The 22,931-nt window shown below is 44.4% G+C and overlaps 1 protein-coding gene across 1 annotated transcript in view; it reads right to left on the reverse strand.

The window, feature by feature from the left end:
* The window catches only part of sned1 (sushi, nidogen and EGF-like domains 1), a 173,778-nt gene extending 154,473 nt beyond the window's left edge, over positions 1–19,305 (reverse strand). Inside the window, exon 1 of the mRNA XM_078202977.1 lies at positions 19,070–19,305. Coding sequence (XP_078059103.1) covers positions 19,070–19,279 — 210 coding nt within the window. The 5' untranslated portion in view covers positions 19,280–19,305. The remainder of the gene's footprint in view (positions 1–19,069) is intronic.
* Between the last annotated feature and the right edge of the window lie 3,626 nt (positions 19,306–22,931).

The raw sequence follows: 22,931 nt of genomic DNA on the forward strand, positions 1-22,931 counted from the left end.
AAAAATTAGATTTTAGAAGTTAATCGTGTCGGTAGAGTTGCAAAAGACACACACCTCCTTCAACACTACTTCCAACCTCCACTTTGCAACCAACAAATAATGATGTCAAACCATGACTGCTCTCATTACATTACAGGACTTCGCCATTTCAAAAGGCTAAAATGATCTGGAACATTCTATTTTGAAATACAATTCTAACTGATGCTCATAGAATGCTGGAGATCCAATGTTAATCTGTATTTTCTCTTCACAAATGCTTGCTGTGTTTTCTCAGCAATTTATTTTTCCTTTTACAATTAGTGCTCTTCTGACCTTTCCTCTACTTTGTCTTGTCCTCCAGAATGTACCATCCTATGCACTCTTCTCCCGCCTCCCCCCTCCCTCGTACCACACCCCCCTCCCCCCGGCATTGTTATTATTTAGCACCCCCATTCCCACCCACACCCTCGGGATCAAGCTTTAACGGCCACAGTTTGGGGACATAATCATTTCAATGAAGAGCCGGTGAACAGATTTTTGTAGTTGCTCGTGAATGTTGCAAACACAAACCACAATTTCACAACCAGCAGGGGATTGATGGGGCAGTAATGGACTAAAGGAGACTGGGGACCAAGGAATACAATGAGAAACAGGTGGTTTTGGTTAAACGGAAGCTCAGGAGCAATGAGTAACATGGACTGAACTGTAAATAAAGCAGGGATTGCAAACGTGGCCGAAACATTCAATAACAAATGCATGGCTGATTCCTGATTTAGTCAGGTGGGCTAATGCCATGAGAGAGGTGGAAGTGCACTAGTCTGAAATGGCCGTGTGGATAGATATATAGGTTTGGGTAAGCTGAACAGGTTGTTCACATTCCTCTGTGGCCCCACTGCAAAACAAAACCTGCCAACCTATTTTGTGAAACTACTTTCTACACGGAGAACGAACTGGACATTATCACAGGATTGGATCTTGGGGGCAAGTGATCCTGAATTTTCAACTCATTAGTCCTGACCACCACAAAACAAATTAAAGACAGGAACTCGTTGTGATCATCTTCTGAACGGACCCATTCTCGGGCTCCTTTACATCCTACACGCAGGTATTGGATAACATGCTCCAAATCACACACTGGTTCGGCTCTGAATCAGGGTCAAAAGGACAGTATCGCTACATCCCTCCACTGCCCGGAACACTGATGCAGAACAGTTCAAACCAGCCTCATTGGTGCTGCTACCTGTCAGCACTTCAAAGCACCGCGTTCTGAGCACTGCTCAACTGCACCATTCCAAAAGATCAAATAATGTTGGGACATTCCAAGTTTTAAATAAAATGCTTTACATTTCACACTGATAAATAAGTCACATAGATATAAAGGGATGTTTAAAAAACACTAACTCAACTTGTCAGCACTTTGTTTCTTCAATGATTGTTTTCATTGGAGAGCAAATGCTGCCTTTGGCCTCAGTCCAGTGATCAACGTTGCAGGCTTAGTGGAATACAGCACCTGGTTAATTCTATCCCATTTGGCTGAACTGTTTGAAATCTGTCATTTTGTTCACTGTTTACTGGTTCCTGACCTCTGAAGTGCAAAGGAGTCCAGAGTGGCAGCGCCACCACCTCTGCGAGGCACCATTGCATTTGCAACACAGATTGCTACGCCCTCAGGGAAACCAGTCAGTGAGCACGTGAAACGCCAACTGCTTTATCAAATTTTGCACCACAGTTGGCTTCCTGCTCGGAGGGTGCTTGCTCATACAGAGTTTTGTTTCCGCAGCAGCAATCGCACCTCTGTTTTAATGATCCGATCGCAAACCTCACTGTGACTAGCCAATATAGCAAAGGTCAGAGTTCAAACTTGGGTCCGTTCTTGTTACTCTGGCCTCTCACTGATGGGCCCTCCGCGTTCAGAATGAAAAAAACACCAGTGCTTTTGACATGATCTCTTTTCCCTCCCTACCCAAGCATAGGTGTGTACATCTCTCTTGTTTCCCTTTTCTCTGGCGAAATAAAGAGCACTCTTGTTTGGGACAAGCCAAAGGCAACTGAATTTTCTTTGGGCTTCAGTTGGCTCCAGGATAACATCAGCATTGCAAAATCATCAACTATATATGGCAGCCAATCATAATGTGATAGCTGGGCCAGGCAAGTTTGCCTTACACTGGCCATTGCTGATGATCTAACATTTGTTAGACTTGGATGAATGGATCTGCTGCTGGTGTCTGGGATTCATCCCACTCTATTTACAATAACCCTCCAAGCCAATTGACATAAAGGGCAGGGCAAACCAGCAATGGGAAGTTAACCAATGCTCAAAACCAGCAAACAGTGTGGCTTTAGCTGGTTAAACTCCAGCAATAATCCTGCACACATTTGGGGTCACTAAGCCTTGGCTCCACTGGCCTACAGTTTTAAATAACTTTCTGTTTCCAAGCAAGTCCAGAATCAGGTCGTTGTATCTATTGCGTTTTTTCTATATAAAGACACCTGGTCCGTTACTGGCCAATCCTCAAGTAGATAATTGAATTCACACTGTCTGCCCCAGTTATAAAACATCACTCATACTATCTGTGGCAAAATGGATACGTGAACCATTTAGCTTCTATTTGCATATTGCTAGAATCAGCATGTAAGTGGTTACAATGGCAACATGCAATACATTTCTGAGAATAAATTAATTCCAGACAAACTGGTTATGGTTTTCCTCACGAGTACAAATTAATAAACTGAGGACAAGAATAATGTCCAGATGTCACATTGCTGCATTCAAGCAGGTATCGCAGGCCATTGGTAGAATTGCCATCACCCAATATAGATAGAGTTGCCAATTCTCCCGGGGGTCTGAATCTCATGGGCTTTGTGGATTGCAGCCCGAGAGAACTTAGCCTTTATTTCACTTCAACAGCAGCAATCCCCTTCCCCCTCCCCCCAATCCATTCTATAGTGTCACTGCTGCCGCCACATAGAGACCTCTGGCTTGGTGATGCCACCACTACCTTCCCTGCCTCTACCCCAACTCTGCCCTTTGCCACCCACTGCTTAGGGATGACCAGAAATGGGAGCAAATGGTGAAGAAACGGCTGAAAGGTGGAGAAAGAGTGAGATGAATAAGATGGACTGGATGTCAGGAAAGAATAATGCTGCGACTGGGAGACTGAGAGATGGGGGTTGGGGAGTGCAAGATGCCCTTGGGAAGATGAGGGAGATTACAGAAGAGGATTGGCCTAGGGGCCAATAGGATCTAGGATTAAGGCCTGGGGGAGGGGAAAGAATGGGGAGTGGGATTGGGTGAATGATTCTTGGGGGGGGGGGGGGGGGGTGGAGAATGGGAAACTAGGAGAGGAGCACAAGATGGTTAAAGGGTTAAAAGGGTTTCAATCAGAGTCAACCTGCCTGATTTGAACTTAAACAAAAGTTGGGCAGTTCCTTGATGCATTGTCCATGGCAACACCGCTACCAATCAGAGTCAACCTGCCAACCAACCAGCATCCTCTTTTCATGCAGTATAAATTGTTGTTCCCTTTGAGATTTGGTTTTCGTGCAAGTCTGTTTTGAGTACAAGTTGAAAAGTTTTGACAGCATGTCTCTTTTCTCAGCAATAGCCAAGTTCTGTACTACTACGTGACAATTAAAAGGATTTGATTGCGTTGATACAGCAAAACCACTCCCATTATCTAAGAAATAGGGTAAGAGGATACAGGCTTAAATTTGGAGTTACACCTAGGAGAGAAAACAAGCAGTGCTTTTTCACACAAAGAACTTTGGAAACTTCTCACCAAAAAGATGCGAGGTAAATTGGAACTTTCAGGCCTTTTGTTTGATAATCAAAGTTTGCTAATCATTTTGTCTGGGCATCATAAACAGTGCAGGAAATTAGGTTTCTTTTGCAACAAAATAAACTAAGAGGAGGTAAGGCTTCCTTCAAAGAGTTATTAGGTGCATTATTACAAACATGACATGACTGGAATGCGCTAAATTTCACTAAATGACTTTCTGTAGCTTCATTGAAACCCCACACTTTGAATCTAAACAAAACAATGATTTTGACGGTAGACTTTTATTGTTCTAAAGACAAGTTCGGACAAGGATTGAACTGAAGGGGAAGGTTTCAGCAGGTCCCTGAGCCACTCCATTGTTACTGCAGTTTTCAAAAATTATTCTTTGTGGTTTCTCACCTCAAGGGTAAGAAAGAGGATGAATGGACAATTACTGAGCGCCCAGCATTTACTATACAATTGATTGGTTCATTTGTCACTTTTCTGCAATCTGATTGGTCTGTTAAATGGCCAATAGACAGCAAAACTATGCGACAATGGGGGTGGGAACAACATTTTTTAAAATTTGGATAGTTAAAACTTCAGGCAGCAATGAAGGAGTCCTGTCAACCAGCAACCTCCAAGTAAAGAGTCCCCTTTGCTCTCATCAAGTATTGTGGACACTGGGTAAATTTTTACTATACTAAAGATGGTGTATAAATACAAGTTGTTGTTGTACAGGTCCCAGTGCCCCATGAAAAGGGGCTCCTCTTTCTAACGGCAACCCATTGCCCACATGATCATCTACTTGATCTGTTTCTGCGCCAATTTGCACATAGCTTGGGCAGTATTCCAGAGGTTATTACCCTTGATTCTTGCTTGTGGCTATGGAGGATGCTAACTACTCTAATTGTAACATTCTCTATCACTACCACATTGCTATTCTGCTGTTCCCTTCTCTGGACATCCTTCTGAGCCACAGTGCCTTAATCTGCATTGTGGTTGTTCTGTTGTTCTCCCTACACTATGTCCCCTTTTCCTCATTGGCACTTTTTGTATATTTGATATGGTTGGTTTTCATTGGAGCAATGCAGACTGTGCAGGACTGTGTGAGGAGTTTTATACAATGCTTTTAACTGTCTTCCTCATGCTATGACTTTGGAGTGGTGGAGGCTGAAGGGAGACCTGATTGAAATCTATAAAATTATGAGAGGCAGAGATAGGATTGGCAGTCAGTCAGAATCTTTTTCCCAGAGTTGAAATGTCTAATATTAGGTGGCATACACTTAAGGTGAGAGGGAGAAAAATGAGATGTGAGGGGCAAATTTTTTTTACACAGAGGGTGGTAGGTGTCTGGAATGCACTGCCAGGGGTGGTCGTGCAGGCAGATATGATAGGGGCATTTAGATAAGCACATGAATATTCAAGGAATAGAGGGATATGGATCAAGGGCAGGTAGAAGGGATTAGTTTAATTTGGCGTCATGTTCGGCAGAATACTGGGCCGAAGGACCTGTTCCTGTGCTGTACTGTTCTTTGTTTTATGTTTTTAGCAGCTTTCCTGATGATTCTTTACTTTGCACTGAGTTAACACCCAGGCTCCAACAATTAAGCACAGTGAGCATCGATCTGTTTCCAGACTGACATAATCAAACATAGAGCAAGTGAACCAGTGGACACTGAAGTACTGAGTGCATTGTAACTGTTGGACAGGCTTAGTCTCTACAACACCTCCTTCTCAGCCTCTCCAATGTCCCCCAGGCTTGGCTGGCTGGAGTCAAGCCCTCTCCTTCATGAACCTGTGCTTTGCTCTGGGCTATGATTATGCTCCTTTCATTTTCATGCAACTGGATAAAAGTATTCACTTCTTTGTGGTACTTGGTGCCTTATGTCTAGAAGCTGTCACTAGCTGTGTTACCCATTAGCTGTACGTATAGTACCACATGAGAATGAATCAAAGCCTTTTCCTGAAAAAGAGCAGTTTGAAAAGTAGGCCCAAGGCACTACAGCACAGCAGTGAAAAGAATGGAGCCTTGAGTAGTTGAAAAGAGAGATTGCTGGCAGCCTCACTCAGCAATAAAACAAACCCAGAGAAAAATCACATTGTCATAATTAAGCTAAACATTTAATTTACTATGCACATTTAACCACAAATAAATAATTAAGTGTTTAGAATAATTAATAACTAATATAAAACTTAACATGATGAAAGGGAAAATCTGAAAAAGCGGCATCACGGCATGTACAGAAGGTGAGTCATTCAGGTGAGTAAACACTACCGCCGAAAACCTCTAACCTTGGCCGCATCCGAGTGCCAAATTCTCGCTGGCAGCAGAATAGAAACGGACGAGATCAGACAATCCTACCCTAAGTTGCTTTTTAAAAAATGCTGTCGAATTTTAATTCAGGTCATCAATAAACATGCAAATAAAATAAAAAAGACAAGAGACAGCAAGACAGGTTGTGTGGCAGGAATGTAACAAGTAGGAGTTTGTGAACTGTGAGGTTTCCCAGATTCACACATCAGTGGAAAAGTCTCTACTTGTGTTGCTCCAGTTTACAGTCATTGAGCTAGAGTGCAAGCTAGAGACTCTGCGAAATATAAAAGGAAAATCATTTTCTCTAATCGGGCTAAAGGCTGATAAATCCCCTGGACCTGATGGGTTGCATCGGAGGATATGAAAGGAAGTAGCTACAGAGATAGTAGATGCACTGGTAGTTATAAGTCCCAGAGGATTGGAAAACAAAAAGGGAGCGCGACAAAAAAAAGGTAACTATAGAGCAGTTAGCTTAACTTCTATCACTGAGAAAATGTTAGAGTCCATTATAAAAGATGTAATAGCAGAGCATTTAGAAAGACATAACAACATAATCAAACAGGGTCAGCTTCACTTCATGAAGGGGAAATCATGCCTGAAAAATGTATTTGAATTCTTTGAGATGATATAAGCAGGATAGATAAAGCGGAACTAATGGATGTAATATAATTGGATTTTCAAAAATCATTTGAAAAGATACCGCACAAAACGCTACTTAATAAGGGAAGAACCAATGGTTTTGGGGTAATATATTAGTATGGATAGATTATTGGCTAACTAATAGAAAACAGAGAGTTGGGATAAAGGGGGCATTTTCAGGATGGCAATCTGTAACTAGTGGAGTGCCACAGGGATCAGTGCTAAAGCCACAATTTTTTACAATATATAAATGAATTGGGTGAGAGAAGTGAATATATCTTTGCTTTGTTTGTGGATGACACAAAAATTGGTGGGAAGGCAAATGGTGAGGATAACACAAAGTTTACAGAGAGACATAGATATAGTGGGCAAAAACTTGGCAGATGGAATGTTATGTAGGAAAATGTGAAGTTATGCACTTTAGTAGGAAGAATAAAGAAACTGAATATTATTTAAATGGAAAAGACGGCAGAAAGCTGCAGCACAGAGGCATCTGGGGGTCCTTGTTCATAAATCACAAAAAACTAGCATGCAATTTCAGCAGGTAAGGGGGAAGGCAAATGGAATGTTTCAAAGGGAATGGAGTATAAAAATACGTGAGTCTTGCTAAAACTATACAAGGCATTATGTAGCCCTTATTAAAGGAAATATATCCTGGCATTGGAGAAGATTCACTAGGTTGATCCCAGATATGGAAGGATTTTATTATGAGGAAGATTGAGTAGGCTGGGCCTGAACTCTTTGGAGTTCAGAAGAATGAGAGGTGACCTTATTGAGACATACAGGATTCTCAGGGGGCTTGACAGGGTAGATGCTGAGAGGTTGTTTCCCCTTCTGGTAGAATCTAAGACCAGGGGGCATAATCTCAGAGTAAGAGGTTGCCCATTGAAGCCAGAGATAGAACTATAGAAAATTACAGCGCAGAAACAGGCCTTTTGGCCCTTCTTGTCTGTGCCGAACCATTTTTTGCCTAGTCCCACTGCCCTGCACTTGGACCATATCCCTCCACACCCCTCTCATCCATGAACCCGTCCAAGTTTTTATTAAATGCTAAAAGTGACCCCGCATTGACCACTTTATCCGGCAGCTCATTCCACACTCCCACCACTCTCTGCGTGAAGAAGCCCCCCCTAATATTCCCTTTAAACTTTTCTCCTTTCACTCTTAACCCATGCCCTCTGGTTTTTTTCTCCCCTAGCCTCAGTGGAAAAAGACTGCTTGCATTCACTCTATCTATACCCATCAAAATGTTATACACCTCTATCAAATCTCCCCTCATTCTTCTACGCTCCAGGGAATAAAGTCCCAACCTATTCAATCTCTCTCTGTAACTCAGCTTCTCAAGTCCCGGCAACATCCTTGTGAACCTTCTCTGCACTCTTTCAACCTTATTTACATCCTTCCTGTAACTAGGTGACCAAAACTGTACACAATACTCTAAATTCAGCCTCACCAATGCCTTATATAACCTCACCATAACACTCCAACTTTTATACTCGATACTCCGATTTCTGAAGGCCAATGTACCAAAGGCACTCTTTACGACCCTATCCACCTGTGACGTCACTTTTAGGGAATCCTGTACCTGTATTACCAGATCCCTCTGTTCAACTGCACTCTTCAGAGTCCTCCCATTTACCCTGTACGTTCTACTTTGGTTTGTCCTTGGAATTTCTTCTCAGAGTAGTGAATCTGTGGAATTCTTTATCACAGAGGGCTGTAGAGGCTGGGTCGTTAAGTATGATCAAGGCTGAGATCGACAGATTTAATCTGCAATGGAATCAAGTAAAGTTGAAGATGATCAACTTCATGGGAAGTCATTTCTGATGAATCTTTTAGAGTTTTTCGAAGAGGTAACCAAGAGGATGGTTATCAATCCAATCAAGGCTGTCATCTACAGTAGCACTGGAACAAGGGATGAAACATTCTTCATTCCTCTAATGATGCCAGCTTCACACCCACCTCCCAGTGCCTCCACATACCTCCAGCCAATCAGCTGTGTAAGTGCATTGCCCAAACACAGTGCAACACTTGCAGAACAAGGTAACATGCAGTGAATGGAAGCAGAGCAGAACTGATTGGGGCAAGGATGCCTGAGCCCTACAATGAAGTAGGTTCTCTGCATCACTGAACAAGCTGTGACTGAGCCTGCAGCATCTGGCATCAACTGAGAGAATTGACAATGACAGCATGTTCCTGCTTTATACCTCTTCACAGCTCCCACCTTAACCTTGTTTTTTTTATTCTTTCATGGGATATAGGCCAGCATTTATTGCCCATCTCTAATTGCCCTTAAGAAGATGGTGGTAAGCTGCCTTCTTGAACTACTTTAGTCTATGTGGTGTAGGTACCCCCAAAGTGCTGTTAGGGAGGGAGTTCCAGAATTTTGACCCAGCGACAGTGAAGAAATGGTGATATATTTCCAAGTCAGGATGATGAGTGACTTGGAAGGAAAGTTCCAGGTGGTGGTGTTCCCATATATCTGATGCCCTTATCCACCTAAATGGTAGCTATTGTGGGTCTGGAAGGTGCTGTCTAAGGAACCTTGGTGAGATGCTGCAATCATAGGGAGGCAGTGGTGCAATGGTATTGTCACTGGACTAGTAATCCAGAGACCCAGAGTAATGCTCTGGGAACCTGGGTTCGAATTCCACCAGATGAATGAAATTAAATGTTTAATAATGACCATGAAACTATTGTTGATTATTGTAATAACCCATCTGGTTCACTAATGCCCTTTAGAAGGAAATCAGCAGACCTTATCTGGTCTGGCTCCAGACTCACAGCAGTGTGGTTGACTCTTAAATGCTCTCCGAAATAGCCAAGCAAGACATTGTACCAAACCACTAAAAAGTCAAAAAGGAATGAAACCGGACAGACCACCAGCATCGGCCATTGTTACTGGAAATGATAACGATAAAGCCAGCTCTAATCGACTCTGCAAAGTCCACCTTACTAATACCTGGGGCCTTGTGCCAAAATTAGGAGAGCTGCCTCACAGACTAGTCATGAAACAGCCTAATATAATCAAACTCATCAGACTCGTACCTTATAGATAACATCCCAGGCACCACCATCTCTGTGTATATCCTGTACCAGCAGCAGGAATATAGTCAGGAGGAGTTGCCCTGGGAGTCCTCAACATCAACTTCGGACCGCATGAAGTCTCATGGCATAGGTCAAACATGGGCAAGGAAACTTCCTGCTGATTACCACACACCATCCCCCTTAGCTAACGAATCAGTACTCCTCCATGTTGAACACAGAGTGGCAAAGACACAACATGGACTCGGTAAGGGTGCCTTGGGAGTACTCCCACCAGGGCCAGTGTGATCTCCTGGACTCGTTTCGATCGCCACAGGGGGTCGGAGAGGAATTTCCCAGATTTTTTTTCCCCATATTGGCCCTGGGGTTTTCGCCTCTCCCTGGAGATCACATGGTCTGGAATGGGGGGGTGGGGGTGAGTTAATAGGTTGTGATGAACAAAGCATCGTAGCTGTGAGGGACAGCTCAGTGGATAGGATATTAGGATGTAGATAGGCTGGAAAATTGGGCGGGGATCCTGGATTCAGGATTCAATCCTGGACCGGGGAGCGGCGCGGGCTTGGAGGGCCGAAGGGCCTGTTCCTGTGCTGTATTGTTCTTTGTTCTTGTTCTAACCCAAGACCAAGCAGGCCAGGTCCTGAAGGACATAGCTGCTAGACTGGGTCTGCAGTAGGTGGTGAGGGGAGAGGAAAAAACATACTGAGCCTTATCCTCACCAACCTGTCTGCCTCAGATCTGTCCATGACAGTATCAATAGGAGTGACCACCACAGTCCTCCTGGAGGCAAAGTCCCGTCTTCACATTGAGGATACCCTCCATCATGCGGTGTGGCACTACCACTGTGCTAAATGAGATAGACTTTAAACAGATCTAGCAACTGGACATCCAGGAGAAGCTGGGAACATCAACAGCAGTAAAATTGTGCACAACTACAATCTGTAAACTCATGGCCCAGCATTTCCCCCACTCTGCCATTACCACCAAGCCAGGGGATCAACTCTGGTTCAATGAAGACTGCAGAATGGCATGCCACGAGCAACACCAGGCATACTTAAAAATGAGGAGTCAACCTGGTGAGACTACAACACAGGATTATTTGCATGCCAAACAGCATAAGCAGCAAGTTATAGACAGAGCTAAGCAATTCCACAACCAGTGGATCAGATCCAAGCTCTGTAGTCCTGCCACATCCAGACGTGAATGGTGATGGACAATTAAACAACTCAGTGGAGGAGACTCCACAAATATCCCCATCTTCAATGATGGGGGAGCCCAGCTCATCAGTGCAAAAGATAAGCCTGAAATATTTGCAACAATCTTCAGTCAGTGCACATTGGTTGTTCCATCTCAGCTTCCTGCGGTGGTCCCAGCACAAATGCCAGTCTTCAACCAATTCAATTCACTCCACTTGATATCAAGAAACCCTTAAAGACACTGGATTCTGCAAAAGCTATTGGTCCTGATAACATTCTAGCAATAGTACTGAAGATTTGTGCTCCAGAACTTGCCACACCCCTCGCCAAGCTGTTTCAGCATAGCTACCATACTGGCATCTACCTGGCAATGTAGAAAATTGCGCAAGTATGTCCTGCATCACAAGGAACAGGAAAAATCCAACCTAGACAATTACTGCCCCATCAGTCTACTCTCGCTCATCAGCAAAGAGATGGAAGGGGTCATCCAGCAGGTCTATCAGTGGTACTTACTCAGCAATAACCTGCTGAGTTCCGCAAAGGTCGCTCATTACAGTTTGGTTCAAACATGACCAAAAGAGCCGAGTCCAGAGGGGAGGTGAGAGTGACTGCCCTTGACATCAAGGCAGCATTTGATGAATATGGCATCAAAGAGCCCTAGCAAAAGTGGAGGTAATGTGAACCAGAGGTAAAAACCTCCACTGTTTGGAGTCTTATCGGGAACAAAGGAAGATGGTTGTGGTGGTTGGAGATCAATCATCTCAGCTCCAGGATATTACTGCAGGAGTTCCTCAGAGTAGTATCCAAGGCCCATCTTCAGGTGCTTCAATAATGACCTTCCTTCCATTATCAGGTCAGAAGTGTGAAAGTTTGCTAATCATTCGACAATGTTCAGCACCATTCGTGACTGATCAGATACTAAAGCAGTCCATGTCCAAATGTAACAAGGCATGGACAATATCCAGGCTTGGATTGACCAAGTGGCAAGTAACATTCATGTCACACAAGTGCCAGGCAATGACCATCCTCAAAGGTCTAACCAGCCTCTCTTGACATTCAATGGCATTACCATTGTTTAATCCCAACTATCAACATCCTGGGGTTACCACTGACCAAAAATTGAACTGGACTAACCATATAGATACCATGGCTACCAGAGCAGATCAGAGGCTAGGAATCTTGGGGTGAATAACTCACCTCCTGACTTCCCAATGCCTGTCCTATCTAAAAGGCACAATTCAGGTGTATGATGGAATACTGTCCATTTGCCTGGATGAGTGCAGCTCCAACAACACTCAAAGCTCAACACATCCAGAACAAAGCAGCCCACTTGATTGCTACCACTTCCACAAACATTAACTTTCTCCACCACTGACGATCAACAGCAGCAGTGTGCACCATCTACAAGATGCACTGCAGGAGCTCACCAAGGCTGCTTAGGAAGCACCTTCCAAACCCATGACCACCACCACCTAGAAGGAGAAGGGCAGCAGATACATGGGAACACCATCACTGGAACTCTTACCCCCTTTTCCCCCCAAAACACTCAGCATCTTGACTTGGAAATATATCACTGTTCCTTCACTGTCGCTGGGTCAAAGTCCTGTAACTCCCTCCCTCGCAGCACTATGGGTATACCACATGGATTGCAGCAGTTCAAGAAGGCAACTCACCACTACCTTTTCAAGGGCAATTAGGGATGGACAATAAATGGTGGCCTAGTCAGTGACATCCACATCCTGAACTTACAGACCCAATCAGGATGCAGCTTCTGGTGGCTGATGTCTCAGTTTCTACTGCAGCTAAGGCAGGAGCCAACACGGTGCTGCAATGGAAGCTCAGACTGACTGGATGAAATCTATGCTCACTGCCATGCAGGCTCAACCCTCTGCCATCATGGCTGTAATGTCAGTGCCAAAACAAGTGTTCAGACTCTTCTTGCCAACAATTTGCCTTCCAGCAGATTACCAGGGTTACTGAAGTGTTGACCCTGAGGATTGGCAGTGACATTGTGGAACAGGAATCTGCTGTCCTTTCTCTGGTTGACAGCATTAATGCTCCCACTCTTGTCACTCTGCCAGGGCCCTGCCTGCAGCCTAGCAGCCTGCCAGCCCAGAGTGCTGTCAGCCAAGCTGAGGTGTGCATTCCTAAGCTAAGCCCACAAGACCCACAGAGATGCCTGAAGGCATCCTGCAAGGCCATCTGCTTTCTCGCCTCATTAAAGTCAGCAGCCTCCCACCAGTGGTTCTGCAAGCAGGCAAAGCATTGGAGCATTTGGACAGGGCACCTACTAGAGAGGTGCAATGGGAATGTACAAAGGCAGTTAGTTTTTTTGCTTGGATCATTGGGTGTGTTGTTTGATACAGATACTATTTTTAGGATGCTCTTGGTGGCTTTTATTGCATGAATCTGGCAAAGGGGAACTGTGATCGGATGTTTCAGATGAATGGAAAGATGGAATGTAAAGGGGTGCTGTCCTCAGGGTACAAATGTTTCATTAAGCATTCACAGACAGTTAGTCTGGAGAAACGGTGCCCTGGACACTGTCTCCTGCTCCCCCTCCCTCCGTATTGAGCTTCCCTTTCCTCAGCCTCTGATCTATCTTCCTGTTGTGTTGTCGACTCAGAGGCACTGCAACTAGAGACCTCATCCCATAGAATCCCTACAGTGCAGAAAGAGGCCATTCGGCCTGTCAAGTCTGCACCGACTCCCCGAAAGAGCATCTTACCCAGGCCCTCCCGTCTGCCGTATTCCCGTAACTCTGCGCATTTACCATGGCCAATCCACCTAAACTGCACATCTTGGGACTCTGGGAGGAAACTGGACCACCCAGAGGAAACCCACGTAGACATGGGGAAAACGTGCAAACTCCACACAAGCAGTGACACAAGGACAGAATCAAATCCAGGTCCCTGGCACTGTGAGGCAGCAGTGTTAACCATTGTGCCACTGTGCCTGTTGCATCCTTTGTGCGGACAGTTCACCAAGTCCTCTGTCCTCCCTGTCAGGATGCAGCAACATTCCCTGCAAAATCCAAGTACTGTTCCCAACAACGCAAAAACACTCCACTCAACCTCCAATTGCAGAGTGCGCAATCTCACCTCACCTGAAAGTTGGATGGCTGGTTCTTTAAATGGCACCAGTGAGGGGCATCCCTCTTGCAAGTACAACTTTGTATGACAAGCAAATACATCAGTGGACCTATATGATCCAAGTTTGGAAAATGTATGCATGATCAGCCAGAATAGCTGCCGACATCACAACCTGGCCAACTGAGAAGCATTTGGTGCATGTTTGGAACACTAATGCAGTATGGGTTCATTATATCAGAAGCACCTTGTAGCACTGTGTCCCCCCATTCAGAGGGACACCAGCTTCCGTAGCATCAGCTTCAGTGTGATATCAAACCAATGGGTACACATGGCAAGAAATATGTTCTCTCATCATCATAGTCTCGGGAAGCCTGAGGGACAGTGCTCGAGACCAAGAGCTCAGATCAGGCACCAAGCTCATGGTCTACAGAGCAGCCATAGTTATCACCCTCCTGTATGCATCAGAAACATGAACAATGTACAGCAGACACCTCAAATCCCTGGAGAGATATCACCAATATTGCCTTCACAAAATCCTGTGACTCCACCGGCAGGATAATCACATCAACGTGAGCGTCCTTTCCCAGGCCAATATCCCTAGGATCGAGGCACTGTTCACGCTCAACAAGCTGCGATGAGCAGACCGCATTGTCTGCATGACCAACCCAAGACTCTTGAAACAACTGCTCCATTCCGAGCTCCATAATGGCAAGAGATCACTACGAGGGCAGAGAAACACTACAAGGACACTCTGTAAGCTTCCCTAAATAAATGCAACATCCCCATCGACACAGTGGAATTGCTTGCCTTAGAACGCACAAACTGAAGAAGAAGCATCTGCGAAGGCACCAATCACCTCAAGCATCATCGGGTGGAGCACACAGAGGCAAAGGGTAAACAGTAGAAAGAGAGTGCAGGATCCAGAGATTCACACCCACCCACTTCATCAAACATCACCTGCCAAACCTGTGGCAGAATCTGCGGCTCCAGGATTGGACTATTCAGCCACCTCAGAACCCACCTCCCCGGAGTGGAAGCTAGTCATCCTCTGAGGGACTGCCAAAGAAGTAGAAGAAGACCTCATCAATACCCACAGTATGGAAAACAAAGCCACAGAAATAGTCAGGAACCAATATACATACAGAAGTACAAGGTATTTCTGTCACAAAAAAACATCCATTATGCATCAAATGCATCCTCAAGTCATTGATTCAGAGTTACCACTTGTTTACTAACTCATGCGCTGCCATGGGACACATTTGAAAAACACATATATAGAGTCATAGAGGTTTACAGCATGGAAACAGGCCCTTGAGCCCAACTTGTCCATGCCGCCCGTTCTTTTTTAAAACCCCTGAGCTAATCCCAATTGCCTGCATTTGGCCCATATCCCTCTATACGCATCTTATCCATGTAACTATCTAAATGCTTTTTAAAAGACAAAATTGTACCCGCCTCTACTACTACCTCTGGCAGCTAGTTCCAGATACTCACCACCCTCTGTGTGAAGAAGTTGCCCCTCTGGACACTGTTGTATCTCTCCCCTCTCACCTTAAACCAATGCTCTCTAGTTTTAGACTCCCCTATCTTTGGGAAAAGATATTGACTATCTAGCTGATCTGTTCCCCTCATTATTTTATAGACCTCTATAAGATCACCCCTCAGCCTCCTACGCTCCAGAGAAAAAAGTCTCAGTCCATCCAGCCTCTCCTGAAAACTCAATCCATCAAGTCCCGGTAGCATCCTAGTAAATCTTTTCTGCACTCTTTCTAGTTTAATAATATCCTTTCTATAATAGGGTGACCAGAATTGCACACAGTATTCCAAGTGTGGCCTTACCAATGTCTTGTATAACTTCAACAAGACATCCCAACTCCTGTATTCAATGTTCTGACCGATGAAACCAAGCATGCTGAATGCCTTCTTCACCATTCTGTCCACCTGTGACTCCACTTTCAAGGAGCTATGAATATGTACCCCTAGATCTCTTTGTTCTGTAACTCTCCCCAATGCCCTACCATTAACTGAGTAAGTCCTGCCCTGGTTCAATCTACCAAAATGCATCACCTCGCATTTGTCTAAATTAAACTCCATCTGCCATTTGTCAGCCCACTGGCCCAATTGATTAAGATCCCGTTGCAATTGGAGATAACTTTCTTCACTGTCCACTATGCCACCAATCTTAGTGTCATCTGCAAACTTACTAACCATGCCTCCTCTATTCTCATCCAAATCATTAATATAAATGACAAATAACAGTGGACCCAGCACTGATCCCTGAGGCACACCACTGGTCACAGGCCTCCAGTTTGAAAAACAACCCTCTGAAACCATTTCTGTCAAGAAGCCACTTTTGTATCCATTTAGATACCTCACCCTGGATCCCGTGAGATTTAATCTTATGCGACAACCTACCATGCGGTACCTTGTCAAAGGCCTTGTTAAAGTCCTTGTAGACAACATCAACTGCACTGCCCTCATCTACCTCCTTGGTTACCCCTTCAAAAAACTCACTGAAATTTGTGAGACATGATTTTCCACTCACAAAGCCATGCTGACTATCCCTAATCAGTCCTTGCGTCTCTAAATGCCTGTATATCCTGTCTCTCAAAATACCTTCCAACAATTTACCCACCACAGATGTGAGGCTCACTGGCCTGTAGTTCCCAGGCTTTTCCCTGCAGCCCTTTTTAAACAGAGGCACAACATTTGCTACTCTCCAATCTTCAGGCACCTCACCCATGACTATCGATGATTCAAATATCTCGGCTAGGGGACCCACAATTTCCTCCCTAGCCTCCCACAATGTCCTGGGATACACTTCATCAGGTCCCAGAGATCTATCTACCTTGATGCCTACATATGTTGCAATGATGCCTTTTATTTCAAATCCACATGCTGCCCCTCAGTGGTGTCATCCAAAAACACATCAGATTACACACATATACTGATGACACTCAGCTCTACCTCACCACCAACTCCTCTGATTGGCCACTGTCTGATTTGTCATCTTGCTTGTCGAACATCCACTGCTGGATAAATGGGATTTTCCCCCCCAACTAGATCTTTGAACGACTGAAGCTTTTGTCTCCGTTCTGACCCATCGCTCTCATTATTTTCTCTGACAACTGTCTGAAACTGAGCCCAACCATTCGCAACCTTGGTTTTGGTATTTGACCCCGACAAGAGCTTGAAATCATATATTTGTCCCATCACCAATCACCTACATCCCACTCTGACCCTGCCTCAGCTCATCTGCTGCTGAAACCCTCAGCTACCTCGCTGTTATCTCTAGACTTGACTCTTCTAAAGCTCTATGGCCATCCTCTCATCTTCCAACATACATAAACTGGTATTCATCCAAAACCTCTGCTGCCCAGCCTTTAACTCACAGTAACCCCTGTTCCTTTACCATTCTTGTGCTTGCTAATTTACAACAGCTCCCAGTCTGACAATGCTCGATTTTAAAATCCTCGACCTTATTTCCAAATCAATACATGACCGTGCTCCACCCCATCTCTGACCTGCTCCAGCCCTGCAAGCTTTCAAATCTCCGTGCTCCTCCACTTCAGGCGCCTAGTGGATCCTGTATTTTAATTGCTCACTGTTGATGGTTGTGCTTTGAGATGCTCTGGAATTCATTCCCTTAATCATTCTGCCTCTACCGCTCTCTTCTCCTTTAAGGAGCTCTGTAAAACTTACCTGTTTTCACCATTTTGGTTATCTCTGTGTGGGGTTCGGGTGATAAAAATAAAACATTATCAATAATGCTCTTATTCAGAACCCTGGATATATAAATGCAAGTTGTTGCTGAAGCCAGCAGTACATTACCATTCCACTATCATTTACTTTGGGCCAGATGGTTATATACTCGCCTCCAGGCTGTAAATCCATGCGGTCCATTAATTCACCAGCCTGTTCCTCGCAGGGACCTTTCCAACCCATAGTTTAAATTCTGGCGTACACAGAAACTTGTCTGAGTAGCCTGTGAATGGAATTCTTGCAATACCAGATTAGAGTTTAGTATATCCTAATCCTAACAGTATAATGCTGACCAGTGGCTTGTGAAATACTGAGGGAAAGGATGGAAAGGAGAGAAAGAGGTATTGGAGGTTATAATAATGAACAACAGAGAACCCAGCATAAAATAATTGACAAGTGGGGGATAGTGCATAATGATGAGCAGGCAGACTGTCCAGTGTATTATAAAGGACAGGTAAAGTATCTGGGATATATGTACTAATAGGCAAACCTGATGAACAGCTGGAATTTATAGAGCAAATAGAACCAAATTAATAATAATTGGCCAAGGTACCATTGTAATAATAATGTGCTTTTAGAAGTACCAAGGAGACAATAGTAGCCAGGCAGATTGCCCAGTGTATGTTGAGTTGGTGAAGCACTCTGTATAAGAATGAGTAGATCGAGCACACAGTGTTCTCACATAGTACTTTGCAGAGTGCTTGCTATAGAATACTGGACAGGTAGGATGCCCAGTTTATAGAGATGTGAAAATGCAAAAAGCCCAGAACATAGCAATGGATGGGAAGAGTAACCAGGCTATAATAATGGGTTACAACAGCACCCAGTGGGGAATAAAGGGGAAGGTAGAATGCTCAGTGTGTCATTACAGGTAGATTGCTCAGTGTTTCATACGCGTCGATAGTTTATGCGGGAGTGCACACATTGCCTGACAGGGCAGCTGACTGACTGTCCAGTGCACAGTTGGAGGCAGGTCAGTGCCCCCAATGAATGACAAACGTGAGGCACAGTGGACTGGTGTACAAATGGGGGCAAGCAGTGTGGCCAGGCTCCAGAGTTGACCGAGGATGGAGAATCAGGGAGGTATCGGTTCGAAATAGCGAATGGGGTCCATTGCAGAAGGGGAAGTGGGGTTGATGGACATTGGATTGACCAGCTCAAGTGGCTGACAGCGGGAAAGGGGGCGAGGGGATTGGCATCAGATGCCAGTGGTGGGTGATAGCAGAAGGAGAGGTGTATAGAAATGAAGCTGTCAATGAAGCATGCACACCGAGTCTGACTCACGTAAAGCCCGGAGTGCCTCTCGCCAAAGAACGGAAAGCCCAGCGAGATCTCCACCAGCCCCGAGCCTCCATCATCCACTTTGGCATTGACCGTGTCCCCGTGTTCCAGACCGAAAGGGTAAAAGTCACTCAGCGGGACCAAGCCAGCGCCTTCCTCCAGCAGCCCCAGCACAACCCCGGCCGCCAGCAGTGCCCTGAGCCGCCGCTCCATCCTGCCGCAGGAACCCGCTCCCAGAGCCTCTCTAACAGTCACCTGGAGAGTTTGTGTGCGCGGCACCGGGGGGTCCCGGCATCCACACGATTTGGGGGCGGGGATGACAGAGAGGAAGGCATTCCCCGCCCCCAGAGCGATTTCATCCAATGACGCCTCTGGAAAATGACACCCAGCCTAACTGGCAACCCAGCACCCAATCAAAGCCGAGGGGCTGGCACTCGGCTGTCCAATGACCGCCTGAACTTCAGCAACTCTGTCCCCTCAAGAGGGAAAGAAAACTTTCTTTCTTAAAGCTGAACTTTGCAAACTGGAGAGTTTGTAAATGATTGTGTTGCAGCAACTCAGCAATGTTACACTTCATACAAACACCTTCCTGATTAAAAATCTTTCCAGAGAGAGCGAAAGAGAGAAATATGCATCAAAGCATAATATTCATCACAACGGAGAGTTAACAGCTTACACATTTCAATAGGATTCCCAGTTCTCAATAATGAAACTTATTTTTGTATCGTTTGATCAATAGGTCCCAGGTTAGGCACAGCACACCTTATATTTGGAGCACTAATCTCCCCACTGCAACTGTTCTTATCCAGTATGAACAAATCAGGTACTTGATGTGTTTCACACCAAAGCTCCCTGTCCACTGTCACTGTCAGGACATGTACACCCAGATCAGGTGTTTCTGCACAGGTTCGATACTGAGCAAATACTGAAGGCATTTTCTTTAAACGGCATTAGAACATCCATCCTGTTCCAGAGTGACATATTCTTCCCCAATTCCTGAAATAGATAACAGAAACACAGTAGATGGAAAGATAGCTACACTGAAAGATCAAATTGAGATTAACAAACACATGGGGATATTGAACTTGGAGAGATAGTTACATTGAAGGATCAAATTGGGAGGGGAAGAATTATTGAAGAATTGGTTTGGGAAGTATAGGCAATTTGAAGGATTGAATTGGGAGGGATAGACACACTGAAGGAATGGAGAGGAATAGAATTACACACTGCAATTTGGACATAAAGACAGATAAATGCATTTGTACTGGTGTACTGCTTTCCATCCCAAAAAGGCCAGAGAATATCTTACCACAGACTAATCAGGAGATTGGAACTATATCACTTTTCCTGGAACTATATTTCCTTCCTTCACTATCTCAGGGTCAAAATCCTGGAACTCCCTCCCTAACAGCACTATGGGTGTACCTATACCACATGGACTGCAACAGTACAAGAAGACAGCTCACCACAACCTTCTCAAGGGCAACTTTAGGAAACAAAAGGTGGTCTAGCCAGCAAAGTCCACATCCCATGAATGAATAAATTCCAAAAAAGACTGTAGCCTATCCTGTTGTAAACCTCCTACAGCAGAAATGTGTCCAAGCTAATTACTTTTGTGAGGCACTAAAGCCCTGTTACTGGGCTCAGGTAATATTGAAAATCCTATTCACATTGGTCTATATATATCTCAAACTGCTAATCCGCATGGATGTTGGTGTTCTAATACAAACAATTACATTCATTTGTACTTACATTTAGCTTTTCTAAACCTCAAAATTCAACCAGGTGCAGGCAGTGAGCAAGAAATCTAGACACAAGACTTGGGCTTCTCATGCTTTAGGAAACATTATCTATACAGCAACAAGGCCCAAGAAGAGAAGGCAAATGTATAAATTAGGAAACGTTCCTTTCTAAGATCAGAAATTGGTTCAGAACATACACTCAGCATTCATACTCTCCAAGAACAAAGTTTTGAATCAAAGCATCTTCATCCATGTCCTTTGAAGAAAACCACGCTTCAGCTATTCAATGGGTTTTTTTTTACTTTGTAGAATTATTTTCAAGACGTGGGCCTTATTGGCAAGACCAACATTTATTGTCCATTCCTAGTTACCCTTGAGAAGTTGGTGGTAAACCACCTGCTTGAACTGCTGCAGTCCATGTGGTGAAGCTGTTAGGTGGGGAGATTTGTTCTCATCTGCCTTCAAAGTTTCATCTACAGTTAGCACCTATCTTGGTTCCATCACCTGCAGGCAGTCCTGGCTTTATGATTTCCTCTGACCTCAGACAAAATGTTTACATCTATCTCCATTGATAAAGTCTCTCTGAATCTTGACTTCCTTCTTAATGCCAATTATATTTTTCCATTGCTCAATATGATTTGGAAGTCTGAATAATAGCCACTATTTGCATGGATTTTGCAGCTTCAATGCATCTAAAAACTGTCCCAGTGCATTTCACAATGGAGATGGATAGGGAAATGGATGTTGAACCAAGGAGGGTTGAGGAAAGGTGGCTAAGTATTATAGCTTTGGAAAAGGTTTATAAAAGTGGAGAGGTGGGAGAATTAAGGAGGGTACCAGAGAATCAAGCTGAGGTGGCTGAAAGCTTTGCCACCAATGACAAGGAAATTCAAGAAGGAAAGGTACAAAAGTCAGAAACAGAACACATGTCAGTACAGCTGAAGATAGTGTTGGGCAAAGTGAGAGTGGAGTGATTTGAAGCAAGAGTCAAGATTTAAAACAGAAGGCATTGGGAGTGAAAATCCAATATTTGTTTGTTAGGAGTGATTGATGAATGGAATTTAGGACAAGGGAAGATATGGGCAGCTGTGTTTTGGACAAGTTGGATTTCTAGAGGGTGGAGACCAGCATGGCCAATATAGACAGCTGAGATATCACTGTGAACTCACTCAATATAGCATGAGCATTACTGCAAAGTTTTACATCTCGCCTTGTCCTCATCATTACAATTAGTTCTCTATGGCCAGAATTTTACTGTCCTGCCAGCCACGGGAATCGGAGCAGGCAAGGGGTGGACCGTGGAAAGGTCCATTGACTTCGGGCAGGACTTTCCGGTTTCGGGGTGAGCGAGGCTGGAAAATCCCGCCCTATATCTCTGGATGTTACAATGAATTCCTATCACTTGATATATCTTAGATATTACTCTGGATGCTCCGGTTTCTTCCCACAGTCCAAAGATGTGCAGGTTAGGCAGATTGGCCATGCTAAATTGTTCCATAGTTACCCAAGATGTATAGATTAGGATGATTAGTGGGGTAAATACGTGTGGTTATGGGGATAGGCCCTGGGTAAGATAAAAATAAAGGTGGGTCAGTCCAGATTCAATGGACTGAGTGGCCTCCTTCTGCACTGCAGGGATTCAATGATTCTGATTCTAAAATTCTAATTTTCTCTAAAACTTACACATTACTGTGAACTCATAGCCATGTATGTATCCTGGCTATTACTGTAGCATTGTCTATTTCCTGGGCATTATTGGGAATGCTATTCTGGTACGAATGCTATTAGCCTATTCATTTTAAATTTGTTAACTATTCATATAGTAGCATTTGTCATAATCATCCTTCTAAATCCATCTAAAACTCAAATCCCATATTCTCTAAGCCCTCCTGGAATTCTGCAAAGGGATCAAGATAAAGCACACCACCTTGTGTGCAGTCCTTTTTTCACCTTCTACATCCAAATTCATTTGAATTTGCTCTATGCCAGCTTTTCTTTCTTATGACATTTTATTGACATCAGTGGTCTGGGCTCCTCTTACCATTTCTCCTAAGCTTCAAGCCTCACTGTGTTGAAACCATAGAACCCCTACAGTGCAGAAGAAGGCCATTTAGCCCATCAAC

Source organism: Mustelus asterias, chromosome 3, assembly GCF_964213995.1.
Source record: "Mustelus asterias chromosome 3, sMusAst1.hap1.1, whole genome shotgun sequence".
Classification (NCBI taxonomy): domain Eukaryota; kingdom Metazoa; phylum Chordata; class Chondrichthyes; order Carcharhiniformes; family Triakidae; genus Mustelus; species Mustelus asterias.